General features: G+C 43.8%; 1 protein-coding gene across 1 annotated transcript in view; it reads left to right on the top strand.

Moving 5' to 3' along the window:
* The window catches only part of LOC126356333 (facilitated trehalose transporter Tret1-2 homolog), a 65,730-nt gene extending 46,581 nt beyond the window's left edge, over positions 1-19,149 (top strand). The window contains exons 4-6 of the mRNA XM_050007316.1: positions 8,956-9,179; positions 10,909-11,061; positions 18,286-19,149. Coding sequence (XP_049863273.1) covers positions 8,956-9,179; positions 10,909-11,061; positions 18,286-18,810 — 902 coding nt within the window. The 3' untranslated portion in view covers positions 18,811-19,149. The remainder of the gene's footprint in view (positions 1-8,955; positions 9,180-10,908; positions 11,062-18,285) is intronic.
* The last annotated feature ends 272 nt before the right edge of the window (positions 19,150-19,421 follow it).

Genomic DNA, 19,421 nt, shown 5'->3' with positions numbered 1-19,421 from the left:
TGTAGTTCCATAATTACCACAGTTCCATGTCTGAATTCTTGAAAGAGAATAAGATATTGCAGTGCCTATTTTGCAGTCGTGACTTATTAAACTGATGGTTCGGTAATCTTCATACCTGTCAGCAACAAGGAGTAATCCGGGAATAGGTTTAATACTGAATAAGAAAATAGGAATGTGGGTGAGCTACTATGAATAGCATAACGAACGCATTGTCGTAGCCGAGATATATAAGAAGCCCACGCCTTCCACATTAGTACAAGTTTACATGCCAATTAGCTCGGCAGAGGCCGGCCGCGGTGGTCTTGCGGTTCTAGGCGCTCAGTCCGGAACCGCGTGACTGCTACGGTCGCAGTTTCGAATCCTGCCTTGGCCATGGATGTGTGTGATGTCCTTAGGTTAGTTAGGTTTAAGTAGTTCTGAGTTCTAGGGAACTGATGACCACAGCTGTAAAGTCCCATAGTGCTGAGAGCCATTTGAACCATTTTTTTAGCTCCGCAGATGATAAAGAGATTGAAGAAATGTATGATGAGATAAAAGAAATTATCAAAAAATGGCTCTGAGCACTATGGGACTCAACTGATGAGGTCATAAGTCCCCTAGAACTTAGAACTACTTAAACCTAACTAACCTAAGGACATCACATACATCTATGCCCGAGGCAGGATTCGAACCTGCGAGCGTAGCGGTCGCGCGGTTCCAGACTGTACCGCCAAAACCGCTCGGCCACCAGCGGCCGACAAAAGAAATTATCCAAATAGTTAAAGGAGACGAAAATTTGATCGTCACAGGGGACTGGAATGCGATAGCAGGAAAAGGAAGAGACGGAAAAATAGTACAAGGGTCACTCCAAAAGATACAGTTTTCATTCTGCATGAGTGAAAGTTTTACAGTGTGTAGATACATACTTCGCGCTTGTTTTCAAACTTAGTTCAACCTGTTCCGGTGAGTGGCGCCGTCATAGCATGTCTTCAAGATGGCTGCTACACTTGACGTTCGTCAGAAGCAACGTGAAGTCATAGAATTCCTGTGCTGTGAAAACGAGACAGTGGGAAACATCCACAAGAGGCTTAAAAAGGTGTACCGAGATGTTGCTGTCGATCCCAGTACAGTTAGCTTGTGAGCAAACTCGTTATGTTATGAAAGCGGGCACGGCAATATTGAGGATTGTCCTCGCAGCGGCAGGCCCCGTACTGCACACACTCCAGACAATGTGCAGGGAGTTAACGACTTGGTGACTGCTGACACACCCATCACAGTGAACGAATTGTCACACTACGTTGGGATAGGGGAAAAAAGTGTTTGCAGAATACTGAAAGTGTTGGCGTTAAAAACGGATTGTGCCAGATGGGCTCCCAGGATGTTAACAGTGACTCGGAAAGAAACAAGAAAAACGGTATGCAGCGAACTTTTGGAACAGTACAAGAATGGTGCAGATGATTTCCTTGGAAGAATTGTGACAGGTGATTAAACATGGCTCCATCATTTTTCACCAGAGACGAAGAGGCAATCAATGGCGTGGCATCATGCAAATTCCAAGAAAAAAAATTCAAAACAACACCTTCTGCTGGAAAAGTTATGGCTATGGTGTTTTTCGATTCCGAAGGATTCTTGTTTTTGGATATCACATCTGATGCATATGTGACGACACTGAAGAAACTTCAAGCTCGACTTAGTCGTGTTAGACCACATGGGCAAAAGCACGATGTTTTGCTGTTGCCCGACAATGCACGGCCACATGTCAGTCAAAAAACCATGGAAGCGATTACAAAACTTGGATGGACAACACTGAAACACCCGCCTTAGAGTCCTGACCTGGCTCCGTGTGAATATCATCTTTTTGGGAAACTGAAAGACTCTCTTCGTGGAACAAGGTTTGAAGATGATGACTCCCTTGTGCACGCTGCCAAACAGTGGCTCCAACAGGTTGGTCCAGAATTTTACCGTGCGTTTATACTGGTTCCAGGATGGCGTAAGGCAGTTGAGAGGAATGGATATTATGTGGAGAAATGAAGATATTGTCCCTAAAGTATAGGATGTATCAACAAACTGTAAAAGTTTCAAACATGTAGAATAAAAGATGGATTTTAAAAAAAAAGTGTGCATTTATTTTGGAGTGACCCTCGTAGTTGAATATTTACTGGGTGAAATGAATGAAAGAGGAAGCCGCCAGGTGGAATTTTACAGAGAACATTATCTAATCATCACTAACATTTGGTTTAAGAGACATAAAAGAAACTTGTATACGAGTAAGAGACCCGAAAACACCAGAAGGTTTCAGATTGATTATATAACGGTTAGACAGAGATTTAGGAACAAGATTTCAAATTGTAGGACTTTTCCAGGGGCAGATGTGAACACTGACCACAATTTATTCGTTATGAACTGTAGAGTAAAACTGAAGAAATTGAAAAAAAGGTAGGTGATTAAGGAGACAGCACTTGGATAAGCTGAAAGACCCAAAGGTTGTTGAGAGCTTCAGATGGTTGACTAGAACAGGAAAAAGGAACACAGTAGAAGACGAATGGTTAGATTTAAGAGATGAAATAGTAAAGGCAGCAGAGCATCAAATAGATAGAAAGACAAGGCCTAGTAGGAATCCCTGGCTAACACAAGAGATATTGAATTTAATTGCAAAAAGAAGAAAATTAAAAATGCAGCAAATGACACGAGAAAAAGGAAATACAACGTTTAAAAACCGAGACCTACAGGAAGTGCACAATGGCTAAGCAGGAATGACTAGAGGACATATGCAATTATTTAGAAGCATATTTCACTATGGGAAAGGAAAATTAAAAAGGCCTTTGGAGAAAAGAGAAGCAGCTCTATGAATATCAAGACCTCAGATGGTAAACCATCCCAAGCAAAGAAGGGAAAGGGGAAAGGTGGAAGGAGTATACAGAGCGTCTATACAAGGGCGATGAACTTCAAAGTAATATTATACAAAAGAAAGTGAACGTAAATGAATAGAAAGAGGGAGATATGAAACTTCCTGGCAGATTAAAACTTTGTGCTGGACTGAGAATCGAACTCGGGACCTTTGCCTTTCACGGGCAAGTGCTCTACCAACTGAGCCACCCAAGCACGACTCACGTCCCGTCCTCAAGCTTCACTTCTGCCAGAACCTCGTCTCCTACCTTTCAAACTTCACAGAAGCTCTCCTACGAAGTTTCATATCGGCGCACACTCCGCTGCAGAGTGAATATCTCATTCTGGAAACATCCCCCAGGCTGTGGCTAAGCCATGTCTTCACAATATTCTTTCTTTCAGGAGTGCTAGTTCTGCTGGTTCGCAGGAGAGCTTCTGTGAAGTTTGGAAGGTAGGAGGCGAGGTTCTGGCACAAGTAAAGCTGTGAGGACGTGCCGTGAGTCGTGCTTGGGTAGCTAAGTTGGTAGAGCACTTGCCCGCGAAAGGCAAAGGTCCCGATTTCGAGTCTCGGTCCGGCACGCTGTTTTAATCTGGCAGGAACTTTCACATCAGCGCACACTCTGCTGCAAAGTGAAAATGTCATTCTGAAGTGGGAGATATGATACTGTGAGAAGAATTTGACAAAGTTCTGAAAGATCTAATTCGAAACAAGAACCTGGGAGTAGGCGATATTCCTCAGAACTACTGATAGCCTTGGGAGAGCCAGCCACGACAAAACTCTTCCATGTCATGCACAAGATTTATGTGACAGGTGAAATACCCTCAGACACCAAGAAGAATGTATCAATTCCTCTCTGCGTCATTTGTCTTAAAAAAGAACCAAATCAGACATTTGCTGAACTACACATTCCATAAAAATTTAACTTCTCTAATAAAATCTTATGATTGCCACAGTTAAATGACTTCGATAAGTCACACACGATGCCAGTTATTCTTATTTTATAACTTAAAAATTGTGTTATCTCTCAGTAAATATATAAATAGCTCTCTCAGCAGAATGACTCTTCCTAAATGCAAGGATTCGGTAAGTATCCAGTTACTACACATGCAGGCGACAACCTTGGATTATAATACCCTCTCAACAATTTCAGACAATCAACTCATAAGTGAACTGGGTAGTAGTTATTGTCACCTGTAGAGTCGCCCTTTTTATACAAGGTCCTAATAATGGCATACGTAAGTCTTTCTGGGAAAACACTTAGTTTGAATGATGCACTGCTTAAGTGCCTAAGAGCATTACAAATTATAGGGCCACATGAGTGTCTTATTCTACACAACATTCAGCGCATATAAACTTTTGCCTTATAGAATCATAATGATCTTTCTTATTTCCGATGTTTATGTGAAATGAATTTTTATTTCACTGAGAGTCCTGTGTATTGTTTCTTCACTATACTGTTTTACTTTGTCTTATGACTATTTGCACCAGTTTCCTCACCTATTTTCAAAATGTAATTATTAAAACATGTTACACATGAACTGCCTTGTAACCGTTCCCATTCTCTTTAATAGAAATACTGTCACCTTCTGTGTTTTCTTCCCTGTCTCTCTTTTAACAATTTTCCGTAATGATTTTATTTTATTGTGTGGTCTCGTAGTTTCAGACAAGATGTGCATACTTCTGCATTTTTAAGCATTTTCTTAGTACGACGCTGCAATGTTTGTAATAAAGTATTTTTGGGGCCTTCCTTGTTCTGGCTATTTTGTATAAGTCGTTTTTCATTGTGAAATATCTCTAGTATCTATAGTGATCCAATGTTTCTTTAATTTTTTGCATAGTTACATTTAATTACTTTTTTTTAGAAAAACTGGTATCATAGGTGTCACTAAGAAGTATGTTGAACTTGAAGTTAACATTAAGTTCATTGCAAACTCACCCAAGTCAAAATTTTCAAGTTTTCTTTAAACTTTTAATCAGTTTTTTCATTAATCAGCCTTAGTGGTTTCTTAGATTGTTTTCGAATTGTACAAGGAACTAATTCATGTAATGTGCCTCTTCGTTGTTTACACACAGCTATATGTACGGATACCCGACTCCAGATGCCTACTGGATATGGTTCCACCTGCAATGATCACTAGGAGACTGGTTGAGTAGGACCTGCTACTCGCTGACTCTAGAAATTCCAGTAGTATGCAAAATTGACTGTCATTGACAAAGCACGACACTCGTAGCTGGTTCTTGTATGTTACGATCTTACTACGAGTGGAACACAATTCTTTGTAGACACGTTTCACTCTCTCCGCTGATACAGCAAAAAATCGGGCAACTTTCTCACGTCATGGTCATAGGTACACCCTAAAACGATAGCTCGTTTCTGCCATTCTGTCTTGCCTCAGCGTCAGCAAGTCATACTGAATTTATTCCTGACTAGTGATTGGTACGTGCACACCACTCCAGTGCGATGGCGTGAGTCATCGGTGGAGGCTCACATGAGTGTTTGATACGTCCTAGACCATTTACAGCTTTCCAAAGGGATAAGTGTGTTCTTTTAATGGTGCCCGTTCCTGAACGGGCAGTGTTTTTAACATTTTCATCCCCTGACAGTCTTACTGATATATAAAGAAGAAGTAGCTCAAAATTTTACAAACAGTCAGGATTGTTAGTCAAATCATTTCTGATAAAATTAGGAAGATATCTATTATATTGTGATGTTGACAACAATATTTATTATAGGCTGAGGTCAATCTGAGAAAAATAATTTACTATCAGAAATATATTTAATAAATAAGGTAACTAATCACACTCATCATCATCGTCATATCTTAGAATTTTCTGAAAATAATAGGCAAAGGAGGTTGAGAAGTTCCTTCCAATTATATGTGCTAATTATAGTGAATTTAACTTCAGCCATTTAGGAGGTAAGTGTACCTCAGTGACAAAATTCCGGTTTTCAGTAAATCGCAAAAGATTTACAATCTGATTAGCCTATCAGTCTGCAGATTAACAATATTCAAGCTTCAAATTCCTGTTGGTCAAGTGGCTCTTTATCCTCCATACCTTTTTCCTTAATTCTTTTATTTATCCTAGTCTCCTCGGTAAAATTATGTTTACTCACAGCCAATCAATTACTGTTAGAACATAAACCATATTACTCTCAGCCTGGATATCAAATTTTTTCAGGACATGAATTTTAGAAGTTATATCATCTTTGAAAGCTATTACTGGATCTATTACACCTATCTCCAACACTGTCAGCCGACAAATACAGTTTCTTGTATTCGCGCCCCTTTGCAGCTGTTGACGCTTTCGTCGGGATTTTGTGAGAGATCATCGAGTTATTTCCTAAGAAGATTTAATGTGTCATATTTCTTTATTTGTGCATAGTTGCCTCTATAATAGCAAGGAAAGCTTGTGATGGTGTTGTATGCCAGTAAACCCAATTTCTGTACACGACTGTTGAACCAATTGATGTGTATTATTCCATGTTGCTTCTATCTGGTTTATCATCCATATCTAAAAGCTGAAAAAAGTAAGGAAAAGAAGAATACATCACATATCATGACGCATTTTAACCCTTTCGTGGGCAAAATTATTGAGCAGTTTTTTTAATGATTGGAGAGCAGATAGTAGTTAACAGATAGGTATATTTATCATACAGAATATCAAATTTGCTCCAACGGTGAAAGTGAGGTCACACAACAAGGTGGGAAGTATTCTTCCCACTGCCCTTCCTTGGAGTTAAATGACAAAAACAACTTTTTCAATATACGTCATTTTTATTTGATAAATTTACTTCTCTTGTTACAATGATTCTTCACAATTACTTGCCTTGAAATTTTCTGAAACATAGGTCTATGCAAAGTGGTATTTGACAATATGTACAAACACAGCGAGTGCTCTTTTCCGCAGCTTTGGTACTACAACGACGGCACGTCCAGTAGGTTTCTCCTAAAATGAGTTGATGTTCCCCTACAGCCACGTGACGAAAAGCTTCAGGTACTTTAGTCCTTTTTGCCAGAAGGACAGGTTTTTGTCCACGCCTTTTTTTGGGATGAGAAGCCAGCAATCAATTGTCTGGCTAGATAGATCCTGTATGTGAGCTGATCATGCTGTCAACGTTCTCTTTTACTTATTTTCCACAAGATAAAACTGTTCACTGCAGCAACGTCCACCAGGAAATAAAAAGTTCTGTGCCACCATTTTACAGAACGTCTGCCAGTAGCATACCTTTCTCGTAATTGATCAAACTTATCGACATCATCCACTATTTTGCCACAGCTTTAGGACAAGAAATCTTTGTACTAGTACTATCCTCTTTTTCCCTTTTCACTGTGGCTGTCTCTCATGGGTCATGAATTGAGGACAGGAAAGTGACTCGAAGGTTATCGATCCATTTTACTGCAGAAATGGCTCCTTTTGTTTCAAACTGGAATTTTCCTCGTTCCAATTTATTTTTTCCTTCATAAATTTGGGTAAATACTGTAGCTTTGAGGAAAAAATCACAAAATGTCACGCAAAAAGCACTGAAAGGCTCCTCTACAGAGCAACACTCAGCTATACAATACCTCTGCGCAAAGGTACAGCAAAAACGGCGGGAACTTCCGACTGGAAGTAGTACCCTATACTGTTCACTACGTGGTAGTACCGTACAGATGTGGTAACTGTGAATCCCACTGGACCAGGACGAGTTCATTGTACAGTCTGTAAAATTTTAGATGGCAGACCTCTCCCTAGTCCTGAATCAGGCAGGCACGCAGTTTAGACCGCTGCCAACATTACGTAGCTGACTGTGTTATACAAGGTAGCCACTGTCGTCTGCTTCGTTATTGTTTTGCGCTGTACTGTTCTGCGTGTTTTTATTGTGCAGTTGTGCTAAACATTATCAAAATGAGTGAAGAGGCAGTTGCTGGCCCAACAACCCCTACCAGTAGACGGTTAGAAGGAAACCAGTATTACATAGCGATGCTCGCAAAATTATATTGCGTGTGATTGAATGCTGCGAAAGCGAAAGGAAGCAGAAGAAATTGTTTCACCCCATTTACAAATCTTCAGTGAGAGCTACTACATACACAGGACAAAGCGTGCGTAGCATTCGAAGATTCAAACAGTTTTCCAAGAATCGTCCTGGCGTAGCACCACAAACGCCTGGCAAGAAAAGGTGAGTTTCCATTTCAGGTATTTTGTTCGCGATCACTTTGAAGGAGCCCCCTATTTCGTCCGAATTACCTTATATTTTATTTTTCCTTACTACCGTATTGCTTTGTATAGAAACACCACTCATTACTGTATTATTTCGAAACACATTCATATTACAGTACATTTCCAAATTAAAAAAAAAAAACAGTGCAGGCAGTGCAGAAGGCATTTTCTTATAAATCTTCTCTCTCCTTTAACTTAGGAAAAGAAGTGGAGAAATCGAAGTAATGTTCGATGGTTTGAACCAGCGTGTCATCCGCGACACGATAGCGGAATTTTATTCAGTGTGGAAGATTGTGCCGAGCTAACACTGCTGCCAGTTCGGAGAACAACTCACCAAAGTTCCATTGCAATCGGATGAATCTTTCGCTTACTAACAGCATTTAAAGCGAGTTCTACTTCCAAGCCTTTCGTCTGCTTTCGTGTAAGCATGACGCGCAATTTGTAGTGCCAGCACTGCAACTGATAGGCGTTCCTTGTTCCCCTCCCCCCCTTCCCCAAACGGCTCATGTCCCCTCGCCCTCCAATGGTTGCTTCCTCCTCTCCCCGCACTCCCTTCACAACCCGGCCGTTTTTCAGTTAACACACTGTATGGGAAGCATGTTTCCCACAGCTCACGAAAGGGTTAAAATGCGAAAACGGCGTGTCACCGGTCCAACTTCAGTTTCAAACTAAATTTACGAAAACATGGAAAATGAAAGTGTCCATGAACTACATATTTTGGCAATCCACATAAAATACTCTTTTCTGAAGAGCATTTTTTTCAAATATTTAGTCTTTTTCACGAGCAGTTCTCCTTAACAATCAGACTAACACTTTGTATGGTGAGCTTGTTACAGACCCATGTGGTGTTAACGAAGGGGTGTAAGTACTCTAGTGGGCGCTGCCGACAGGTGTGCTGTACACGTACTGCGTGGGGGCGGCAGCGCCGTACCACGGGCTCGCGGGGGCGTGCCTGGCGCCTGTGGTGGTGTTCTGCGTGGCCTTCTTCTTCATGCCGGAGACGCCGTCGCACCTGTTGTCCAAGGGCCGGCGCCGCGACGCGGTGCGCGCGCTGCTGCGTCTGCGGGGCGCTCAGTACGACTACCGCGACGAGATAGCGCTGCTGCAGGCCGAGGTGACGCGTTTACACACACGTTTCTACCGCACTGCAAGTCGATTTTGTATTTACACTAGTGGCCATTAGAACTGCTACAGCAAGAAGTAATGCACATGTTAAACGGGTATTCATTGGACAAATATATTACACTAGAACTGACATGTGATTACATTTCCACGCAATTTTGTTTCATAGAACCTAAGAAATCAGTACCCAGAACAACCACCTGAGGCGTAATAACGGCCTTGATACGCCTGGGCATTGAGTCAAACAGAACTAGGATGGCGTGTACAGCCCATGCAGCTTCAACACGATACCACAATTCATCAAGAGTAGTCACTGGCGTATTGTGACGAGCCAGTTGCTCGGCCACCACTGACCAGACATTTCCAATTGGTGAGAGATCTGGAGACTGTGCTGGTCAGGGCAGCAGTCGAACATTTTCTGTATCCAGAAATGCCCGTACAGGACCTGCAACATGCGGTCGTGCATTATCCTGCTGAAATGTAGGGTTTCGCAGGTATCGAATGAAGGGTAGAGCCACGGGTCGTAACACATCTGAAATGTAACGTCCACTGTTCAAAGTGCCGTCAATGCGAACAACAGGTGACCGAGACGTGTAACCAATGGCACCCCATATCATCACGCCGAGTGACACGCCAGTGTGGCGATGACGAATATACGCTTGCAATGTGTGTTCACCGCGATGTCGCCATACACGGATGCGACTATCATTATGCTGAAAATAGAACCTGGATTCATCCCAAAACATGACGTTTTGCCATTTGTGCACCCAGGTTCGTCGTTGAATACACCACCGCAGGCGCTCCTGTCTGTGATGCAGCGTCGAGGGTAAACGCAGCCATGGTCTCCGAGCTGATAATCCATGCTGCTGTAAACATCGTCGAACTGTTGGTGCAGATGGTTGTTGTCTTGTAAACGTCCCCATCTGTTGACTCAGGGATCGAGACGTGGCTGCACGATCCGTTACAGCCATGAGGATAAGATGCCTATCATCTCGACTGCTACTGATACGAGGCTGTTAGGATCCAGCAGGGCGTTTCGTACTACCCTCCTGAACCCACCGATTCCATATTGTCATTGGATCTCGACCAACGCGAGCAGCAATGTCTCGATACAATAAACCGCAATCGCGAAAGGCTACAATCCGACGTTTATCAAAGTCGGAAACGTGATGGTACGCATTTCTCCTCGTTACACGAGACATCACAACAACGTTTCACCAGCCAATGCCGGTCAACTGCTGTTTGAGTATGAGAAATCGGTTTTAAACTTTCCTCATGTCAGCACGTTGCAGGTGTCTCCACCGGCGCCAACCTTGTGTGAATGAACTGAAAAGCTAATCATTTGCATATCACAGCATGTTCTTCCTGTCGGTTAAATTTCGCGTCTGTAGCACGTCATCTTCGTGGTGTAGCAATTTTAATGGCCAGTAGTGTACAGCTAGAGTAACGTAAACAGTCATCGCCTTCACTTCATACGCAAATAAACAGATACACTTACATATACACCAGTTTTCATATTTTTTCCCCTTAGATATAGGGTGTAACAGATGTAAGTGCAGATATTTCTAAAGGTGACTGAGGACGGTATACTAAACGTTACGTTACTGTTTACATAATTTGCAGACTAATAATTATAGCCATTACAAGTCATATGTTTTTGTGTTGGTTAGTACCTACAAGTGACGTGCAGGTTGTAATATGTGTTGTGTGCGGCTGCTCAGGTGGACGAGTCGTCGCGGCGCAAGGCGTCGGTGCGTGACGTGCTGCGCAACCCGGCCGCCAGGAGGGGACTTCTGCTGTCGCTCGGCCTCATGGCCATCCAGCAGCTCAGCGGCATCAACGCCGTCGTCTTCTACACCTCCACCATCTTCAAGGTGAGCCCGCTCCTCTCAAGCTCACGCCACAGTACTACACTGCCGTCGAGAAGTCACGCACGTGAAAATACGAGGGTTGGAACTTTAATACGGAAAACTATTTATTTAGAGCTCGTGCAAAATACATACGTGTTTCAAAATTTTATTGACCTTCTAAGTAGTCACCAGCATTGTGTATAATCCGTTTCCAGCGATGTGGAAGTCAAAGGATACTCTTAGCAATACCAGTTGTGTTGACAGTTCGAGCGGCGCGGTCTATTGCCAGACGATTTTGTAGCAGTTCTGAATCGAATGCCGTCAAGTGTTTCCTTTAGTTTAGAAATCGAGTTGAACTCACGAGGGCTTAAGTCAAGGGACTGCAGTAGGTGGTGTAGCACTTAGCAGCCCAATCAGTCAAACAAATCAGTAACAGCTTGCACTGTACGTGCTTTAGCATTGTGCTGCGAAATGATGGTCAGGTCCTGCAGAAAGTGTCATCACTTCTGTGCTGTCCATTTTTGGATCACAACGTACGAACAGTTTAGAGATAGAAGTGATGACACTTTCTACAGGACCTAACCATCATTTTGCAGGACAATGCTCAAGTCAGTCGCGGTGGCCGTGGGGTTCTCGGCGCTGCAGTCTGGAACCGAGTGAACGCTACGATCGCAGGTTCGAATCTTGCCTCGGGCATGGGTGTGTGTGATGTCCTTATGTTAGTTAGGTTTAAGTAGTTCTAAGTTCTGGGTGACTGATGACCTCAGAAGTTAAGTCGTATAGTGCTCAGAGCCATGTGAATCATTTTTGAACCTACTGCATTCCCCTGATTTAAGCCCTCGTGAGTTCAACTCGATTTCTAAGCTGAAGGAAACACGTCACGACATTCGCTTCAGAACTGCTACAAATTCGTTGAGGATTAAACCGCGCAGCTCGAACTAACTGTCAACACAAATGGCACTGCTAAGAGTGTCCTACGATTTCCACATCGCTGGCAACGGCTTATACACAAAGCTAGTGGCTACTTCGAAGGTCAGTAAAAATTTGAAACATCTACACTCCTGGAAATGGAAAAAAAGAACACATTGACACCGGTGTGTCAGACCCACCATACTTGCTCCAGACACTGCGAGAGGGCTGTACAAGCAATGATCACACGCACGGCACAGCGGACACACCAGGAACCGCGATGTTGGCCGTCGAATGGCGCTAGCTGCGCAGCATTTGTGCACCGCCGCCGTCAGTGTCAGCCAGTTTGCCGTGGCATACGGAGCTCCATCGCAGTCTTTAACACTGGTAGCATGCCGCGACAGCGTGGACGTGAACCGTATGTGCAGTTGACGGCCTTTGAGCTAGGGCGTATAGTGGGCATGCGGAAGGCCAGGTGGACGTACCGCCGAATTGCTCAAAACGTGGGGCGTGAGGTCTCCACAGTACGTCGATGTTGTCGCCAGTGGTCGGCGGAAGGTGCACGTGCCCGTCGACCTGGGACCGGACCGCAGCGACGCTCGGATGCACGCCAATACCGTAGGATCCTACGCAGTGCCGTAGGGGACCGCACCGCCACTTCCCAGCAAATTAGGGACACTGTTGCTCCTGGGGTATCGGCGAGGACCTTTCGCAACCGTCTCCATGAAGCTGGGCTACGGTCCCGCACACCGTTAGGCCGTCTTCCTCTCACGCCCCAACGTCGTGCAGCCCGCCTCCAGTGGTGTCGCGACAGGCGTGAATGGAGGGACGAATGGAGACGTGTCGTCTTCAGCGATGAGAGTCGCTTCTGCCTTGGTGCCAATGATGGTCGTATGCGTGTTTGGCGCCGTGCAGGTGAGCGCCACAATCAGGACTGCATACGACCGAGGCACACAGGGCCAACACCCGGCATCATGGCGTGGGGAGCGATCTCCTACACTGGCCGTACACCTCTGGTGATCGTTGAGGGGACACTGAATAGTGCACGGTACATCCAAACCGTCATCGAACCCATCGTTCTACCATTCCTAGACCGGCAAGGGAACTTGCTGTTCCAACAGGACAATGCACGTCCGCATGTATCCCGTGCCACCCAACGTGCTCTAGAAGGTGTAAGTCAACTACCCTGGCCAGCAAGATCTCCGGATCTGTCCCCCATTGAGCATGTTTGGGACTGGATGAAGCGTTGTCTCACGCGGTCTGCACGTCCAGCACGAACGCTGGTCCAACTGAGGCGCCAGGTGGAAATGGCATGGCAAGCCGTTCCACAGGACTACATCCAACATCTCTACGATCGTCTCCTTGGGAGAATAGTAGCTGCATTGCTGCGAAAGGTGGATATACACTGTACTAGTGCCGACATTGTGCATGCTCTGTTGCCTGTGTCTATGTGCCTGTGGTTCTGTCAGTGTGATCATGTGATGTATCTGACCCCAGGAATGTGTCAATAAAGTTTTCCCTTCCTGGGACAATGAATTCACGGTGTTCTTATTTCAATTTCCAGGAGTGTATTTTGTACGAGCTGTAAATAAATAGTTTCCACTGTTAAAGTTCCAAACCTCGTAAATGTGTTTGCAAACAGGAGATGTACTGCATTCGTTCGCGGTACTAGTAAAATATATGTAGCCAGGCTATTTGTAATATATTGATTATTTCTTGCTACTGTAGTGTTATCTTCAAGCTGTGAGAAAGGAGGACAGGCGTTCCAAGGCTTGGAAGCAGAGACGATGCTGAGGGCAGACGAAATTAAGAGATATATCGTTACATGAAGTAAACCGTATGGCGTTAGTTACTCTTCAAGGAATTAACATGTAACTTTGTCGTTTAGACGCGTGGTAGGTTGCCACCGTAGAACGTTGTAATCAACAGGCACGTACTAGTGTATAAAGCGAGCGTGATACCAGCCCTGAGAACACCAACGTCAGTAAGCTCACAAGGGTTAGAAAGAGGGCGAAAACGCCAAAAACTGTTGACCTAGCACTCTCCCTACTCAGGGCCATCCGAGGGGCGGGGCTAAATGACGCATAACAACAACGTTGCAAGCCTTATATTTGGCAGAGCAGTTACGTTTAGCTTGCAGCTGAGAAATGTTGATACCAAATACGGACTTAGTACAACTGAATTAACATCCCCACCTTAGGAGCAGTAGAGGGAACCTAACTAAACCATGATTGGCAGGCACCTGCAAGAGACCTGCGGGATTGGCTGGGTGGCTTTAAGTGGGAAAAACAGTGCCCCCACGCGACTCTTTAGAACCCCTAGAGTCCACATTTTGGCGGAGTTCTCAGTCAGACGATCTGGGCGCCGAATCCGCGTCCGTCTACTCCAGCCTCGTTCCATCTCCGTGTAAGTCTGCTCTCTCACTTGGAGTGCCTCAGTGAACAGTGTCACATTCAATACGTTTTGTTTTGCGACTAAGCTGTTGCCTTACGATGCTGCTAGTGGTTGCTACTGTGGCTAGCATCCACTCCTGGGACTTCTGCACTGGCTTCTGTTGTAACAGTGCTACTCACGCTTTTTCTAACCTTAGAACTAGCCTCCAGTGTATTAGTTAGTCCTGTCTGGAATAAATAACTATTTAAAAACCCTGTTTGCCCAAGAGCCTCCACAGCGAGTTCCCTACCGAGTCACATCACCTGCATTTCTAGTAAATTCCTGTAACAGTGTTGGCTCAGATAGAAGAAAGCAATAAAGTGCCTTCACTGTGAATTGTCCTGTCTTCTGCTCTGTACCGCTCGGTAGCGCAGACTGACCAGTAACACCTTTTCTCCCTCCCCCACCTATGTCATGACACGACATCTTCTGTCGATGAAACATTGTGGCAATTTCACCACGACCTACGACTTCTCACCTGCGAACTATTTCTATAGTAAGGAAATAAGTAAAAGAAGTGAATCGATTAACTGTGCCGTCGGTTCTTAGTAGAACATTTTATACATTATCAATGAAACAACACGACAGTGTTGCAATATTCTACAACATTTATTGTTTTACGTACCTGTTTTCGGCTGTTGGGCCATCATCAGATACAAAGATAAATACAGTATATGTGGCTGTTGAATTTTATAGGTTCAAAAGCTTTAAACTAATACATTACATAGCATCTCAGTTTGTTAAAAAATGACAGCTCATAATGTTTGATTTCGGATTCAAAAGAAGAGGAATTATTACAGTGAAAATGATGAGTAAAAGTATTGACCTTAGGCAAAATATGTGAGACATTAAATAATGAACTATACAACAAAACAGAAGAACTGTTCTGAAAAAGGAAAGAAATAATAATATTTTAATGAAAACGTAGTGTAAAACTATTGAATGTAGACAAAATATCTCATACGTTAAATACTGGGCTATCTCGCTAATTACAGTGCATTATTTTTAAAGCCTTCGACCCTACAAAATTTCAGAGCCAAAGATACTGTATTTATCTTTGAACCTGGTGATGGCGAAAAAGCCGAAAATATGTTCGTAAAATCATAAATATCACTGAGTATTACACCACTCTTGTGTGTGTTTTAATCATAATTACAGTTGCGCTCTACCAAAAAAGTACACTTCAGTAGTTTTGGTACACTAAATAAATGTAGTTAATGATAGGACTACCGGTAGTATTGGTAGCACTGGCAAGGAAAGAAGAATAAATGAAAGAGAGAAACTGGGAGCCGACAAATACTCTTTTGTTTTTTGCTTGTTTGGTCTTTCGTTTTGTACATAATTGGAACAGCACATGATTCAGTGTTAGTCCAGTGTCTATTTTATATCCTTATAGAATAGAAATTGATTTTCCTAAGTAATAAAAATTACTTGATCGTGTAATTTCTGCCCTTTCATGTGACCAAAGCAATTACTTCCGATGCAAGTACACTTCACATGTACACACACAAGAAATTATGTGTAATTATCGTTATTTTGTAATCAGCAGAACGTTCTTCATCATGATCAAAGGCATTATAGATGAATTCGAAAGTTGTTTGTGAATTACACAAACACGTTTTGTATAAGTTCGGCGAAGTATGCTAGCAACGTTTGACACATTTTGTTATTGCTTTTTTTTATTTTACCTTTTTCTAAGGAAATCGATAAATATGTACTGTATTCTTTATTTTTACTACAATATTCTTCTGTTTCGCATTACAAATCAACGATTTTCGAATATAAACTGAATTAAACATTGACAGTTTTGTTATGAATGCGGTTAAGCTTGAAGTAACAGACAGGGAATAACTATGTAGAACAAAAATGTTCTGTAGGTTGCCTGGCTCTTGATATATGCTCACTCAGCTTCTACACAGTTCATCACTTCCGGTTTTTAGGGAAATCTGTTAAGACACTGATCGCACATGTAAAGAAAGCGATCGTTATGAGATAACGCCCGATAGGTATGTAGAACCCCAAACGTACAGGTAATGCACGTATGACCTTAACTGACTAAATCTATGAGGGTCACTCCAAAAGAAATGCACACAATCTTTTTTAAAATCCATCTTATTCTACATGTTCGAAAGTTTTACAGTGTGTAGATACATCCTTTAGGAACAATATTTTCATTTCGCCACAATTTCCATCACTCTCAACTGCCTTACGGCATCTTGGAACCAGCGCCTGTATACCCGCACGGTAAAATTCTGGACCAACGTATTGAAGCCTCTGTTTGGCAGCGTGCACAAGAGAGTCATCATCTTCAAACCTTGTTCCACGAAGAGAGCCTTTCAGTTTCCCAAAGAGATGATAGGTCAGGATTGTAAGGCGGTTGTTACAGTGTTGTCCATCCGAGTTTTGTGATCGCTTCCATGGTTTTTTGACTGACATGTGGCCGTGCATTGTCATGCAACAGCAAACATCCTACGTTTGCCGATGTGGTCCAACACGACACAGTCGAGCTTGAAGTTTCTTCAGTGTCTTCGCATATGCATCAAAATTTATGGTGGTTCCACTTGGCATGATGTCCACAAGCAAGGGTCCTTCGGAATCGAAAAACACCGTAGCCATATCTTTTGCAGCAGAAGGTGTGGTTATGATTTTTTTTACTTGGGTGAATTTGCATGATGCCACTCCATTGATTACATCTTGGTCTCTGGTGAAAAATGATGAAGCCATGTTTCATCACCTGTTACAATTCTTCCAAGAATTTCATCTCCAACATTCCCGTACTGTTGGAAAATTTCGCTGCATATTCTTTTTCTTGTTCCTTTGTGAGCCACTGTCAGCATCCTGGGTACCCACCTGGCAAAAACCTTTTTTAACGCCAACACTTTCAGTAGTGTGCAACACTTCCTTCCCCTATCCCAACGTAGCCTGACAATTCGTTCACTGTGATGCGTCTGTTAGCAGTCACCAATTCGTTAACTCTCTGCACATTGTCAGGAGTGTGTGCAGTACGAGGCCTGCCGCTGCGAGGACAATCCTCAATATTGCAGTGCCCCAATTCATCAAGTAACCTGCTTGCCCACCGACTAACTGTACTGCGATCGACAGCATCTCCATACACTTTTTCCAACCTCTTGTGAACGTTTCCCATTGTCTCGCTTTCACAGCAGAGGAATTTTATGACAGCACGTTGCTTCTGATAACGTCAAGTGTAGCAGCCATCTTGAAGACATGCTATGACGACGCCACTCACGGGAAGAGGTTGAACTACGTTTCGAAAACGAACAGGAAGGATGTATCTACACACTGTAAAACTTTCACACATGGAGAATGAAAACAGTATTTTTACAAAAATAGTGTGCATTTGCCGGCCGCGGTGGTCTCGCGGTTCTAGGAGCTGAGTCCGGAACCGCGCGAGTGCTAAGATCGCAGGTTCGAATCCTGCCTCGGACATGGATGTGTGTGATGTCCTTAGGTTAGTTAGGTTTAAGTAGTTTTAAGTTCTAGGGGACTAATGACCACAGATGTTAAGTCCCACAGTGCTCAGAGCCATTTGAGTGTGCATTTCGTTTGGAGTGACACTCGTATGAAAAACAAAAATGTTCTGTAGGTTGCCTAGTTCTTGATATATGCTCACTCAGTTTCTAGACATTTCATCACTTCCTGTTTTTATGGGAATCTATTAAGACACTGATCGCACATCTAAAGAAAACGATCGTTACGAGGTAACGCCCGACACGTATGTAACACCCCAGGTATGAACTTATGTGACTATAGCTACTAGGAAAACTACCGTAGTCTACACTTGCTTATGACAGTCTACAGAAACATACGGTAGTTTTACAACTCTACTCATAATATGAAAGAAGTGCCTTTCTTCGTAACAGCCTTGTCCATCACGCCGTGTTGCAGGAGGCCGGCAGCTCGCTGTCGCCATCGGCGGCGGCGATCGTGGTGGGCGTGGTGATGGCGGCGGCGACGTTGGCGTCGTCGCTGCTGATGGACCGGCTGGGTCGGCGCGCGCTGCTGCTTCTGTCCACGACCGTGATGGCGGCGGCGCTCGCGGTGCTCGGCCTGCACATCCACCTCGCCCTGCAGGGCATCGGCTGGCTGCCGCTCGTCTGCGTCTGCGTCTACATCGTCGTCTTCTCGCTGGGCATGGGGCCCGTGCCCTGGCTCATGATGGGCGAGCTCTTCAATCCGGAGGCCAAGAGCATCGCGTCCGCCGCCTCCGTCTTCACCAACTACCTGCTCGTCTTCGTCATCACCAAGACCTTCGAACCCATGTCGAGCGCCCTCGGCACAGCCGTCGTCTACTGGATCTACGCCGCGCTTTGCGCTGCTGGCGCCGTCTTCGTCTTCTTTCTGGTGCCCGAGACTAAGGGAAAGACCATGCAGGAAATCCAGGAGATGCTAGCCACAGGGAAGACCTCGTGACCCCCATCTCTTACCTAAGATTCACGTAGAAGAGCGAACAAGAAAAAGAGTATCTCGCTGAACGAATCGTCGTCGTTTACAGGATGAGCACGAAATGCTTACTCTCTGTTCTGCGTACCAAGCCAATACAAATACACTTGCCATTATTTCGTACTTCATTTCTCCCATCAGTCGCATGTCACTTGCAAGTAGGCTGTTTAGGTTTTTTTTATTGGTAACGCCACGTAGCGCTCTGTATGAAAGTCACTGGTTGTGCTGTGTGCAGTCTGTGGCTGATTTGCATTGTTGTTTGCTATTGTAGTGTTGGGCAGCTGGATGTGAACAGCGCGTGGCGTTGCGCATTTGGAGGTGAGCCGCCAGCAGTGGTGGATGTGGGGAGAGACATGGCGGAGTTTTGACAGCGGATGATCTGGACGTGTGTCCATCAGAGAGACTAAACTTGTAATACTAGATATCATGAACTGATTTTATATATATATAAAGGTAAACACATTGTTTTTTCTCTATCAAAATCTTTCATTTGCTAACTATGACTATCAGTAGTTAGTGCCTTCAGTAGTTTGAATCTTTTATTTAGCTGGCAGTAGTGGAGCTCGCTGTATTGCAGTAGT

The sequence above is a fragment of the Schistocerca gregaria genome, chromosome 3 (assembly GCF_023897955.1).
Source record: "Schistocerca gregaria isolate iqSchGreg1 chromosome 3, iqSchGreg1.2, whole genome shotgun sequence".
In the NCBI taxonomy this organism is placed as follows: Eukaryota; Metazoa; Arthropoda; class Insecta; order Orthoptera; family Acrididae; genus Schistocerca; species Schistocerca gregaria.
This window is presented reverse-complemented; position numbering and strand designations above follow the sequence as displayed.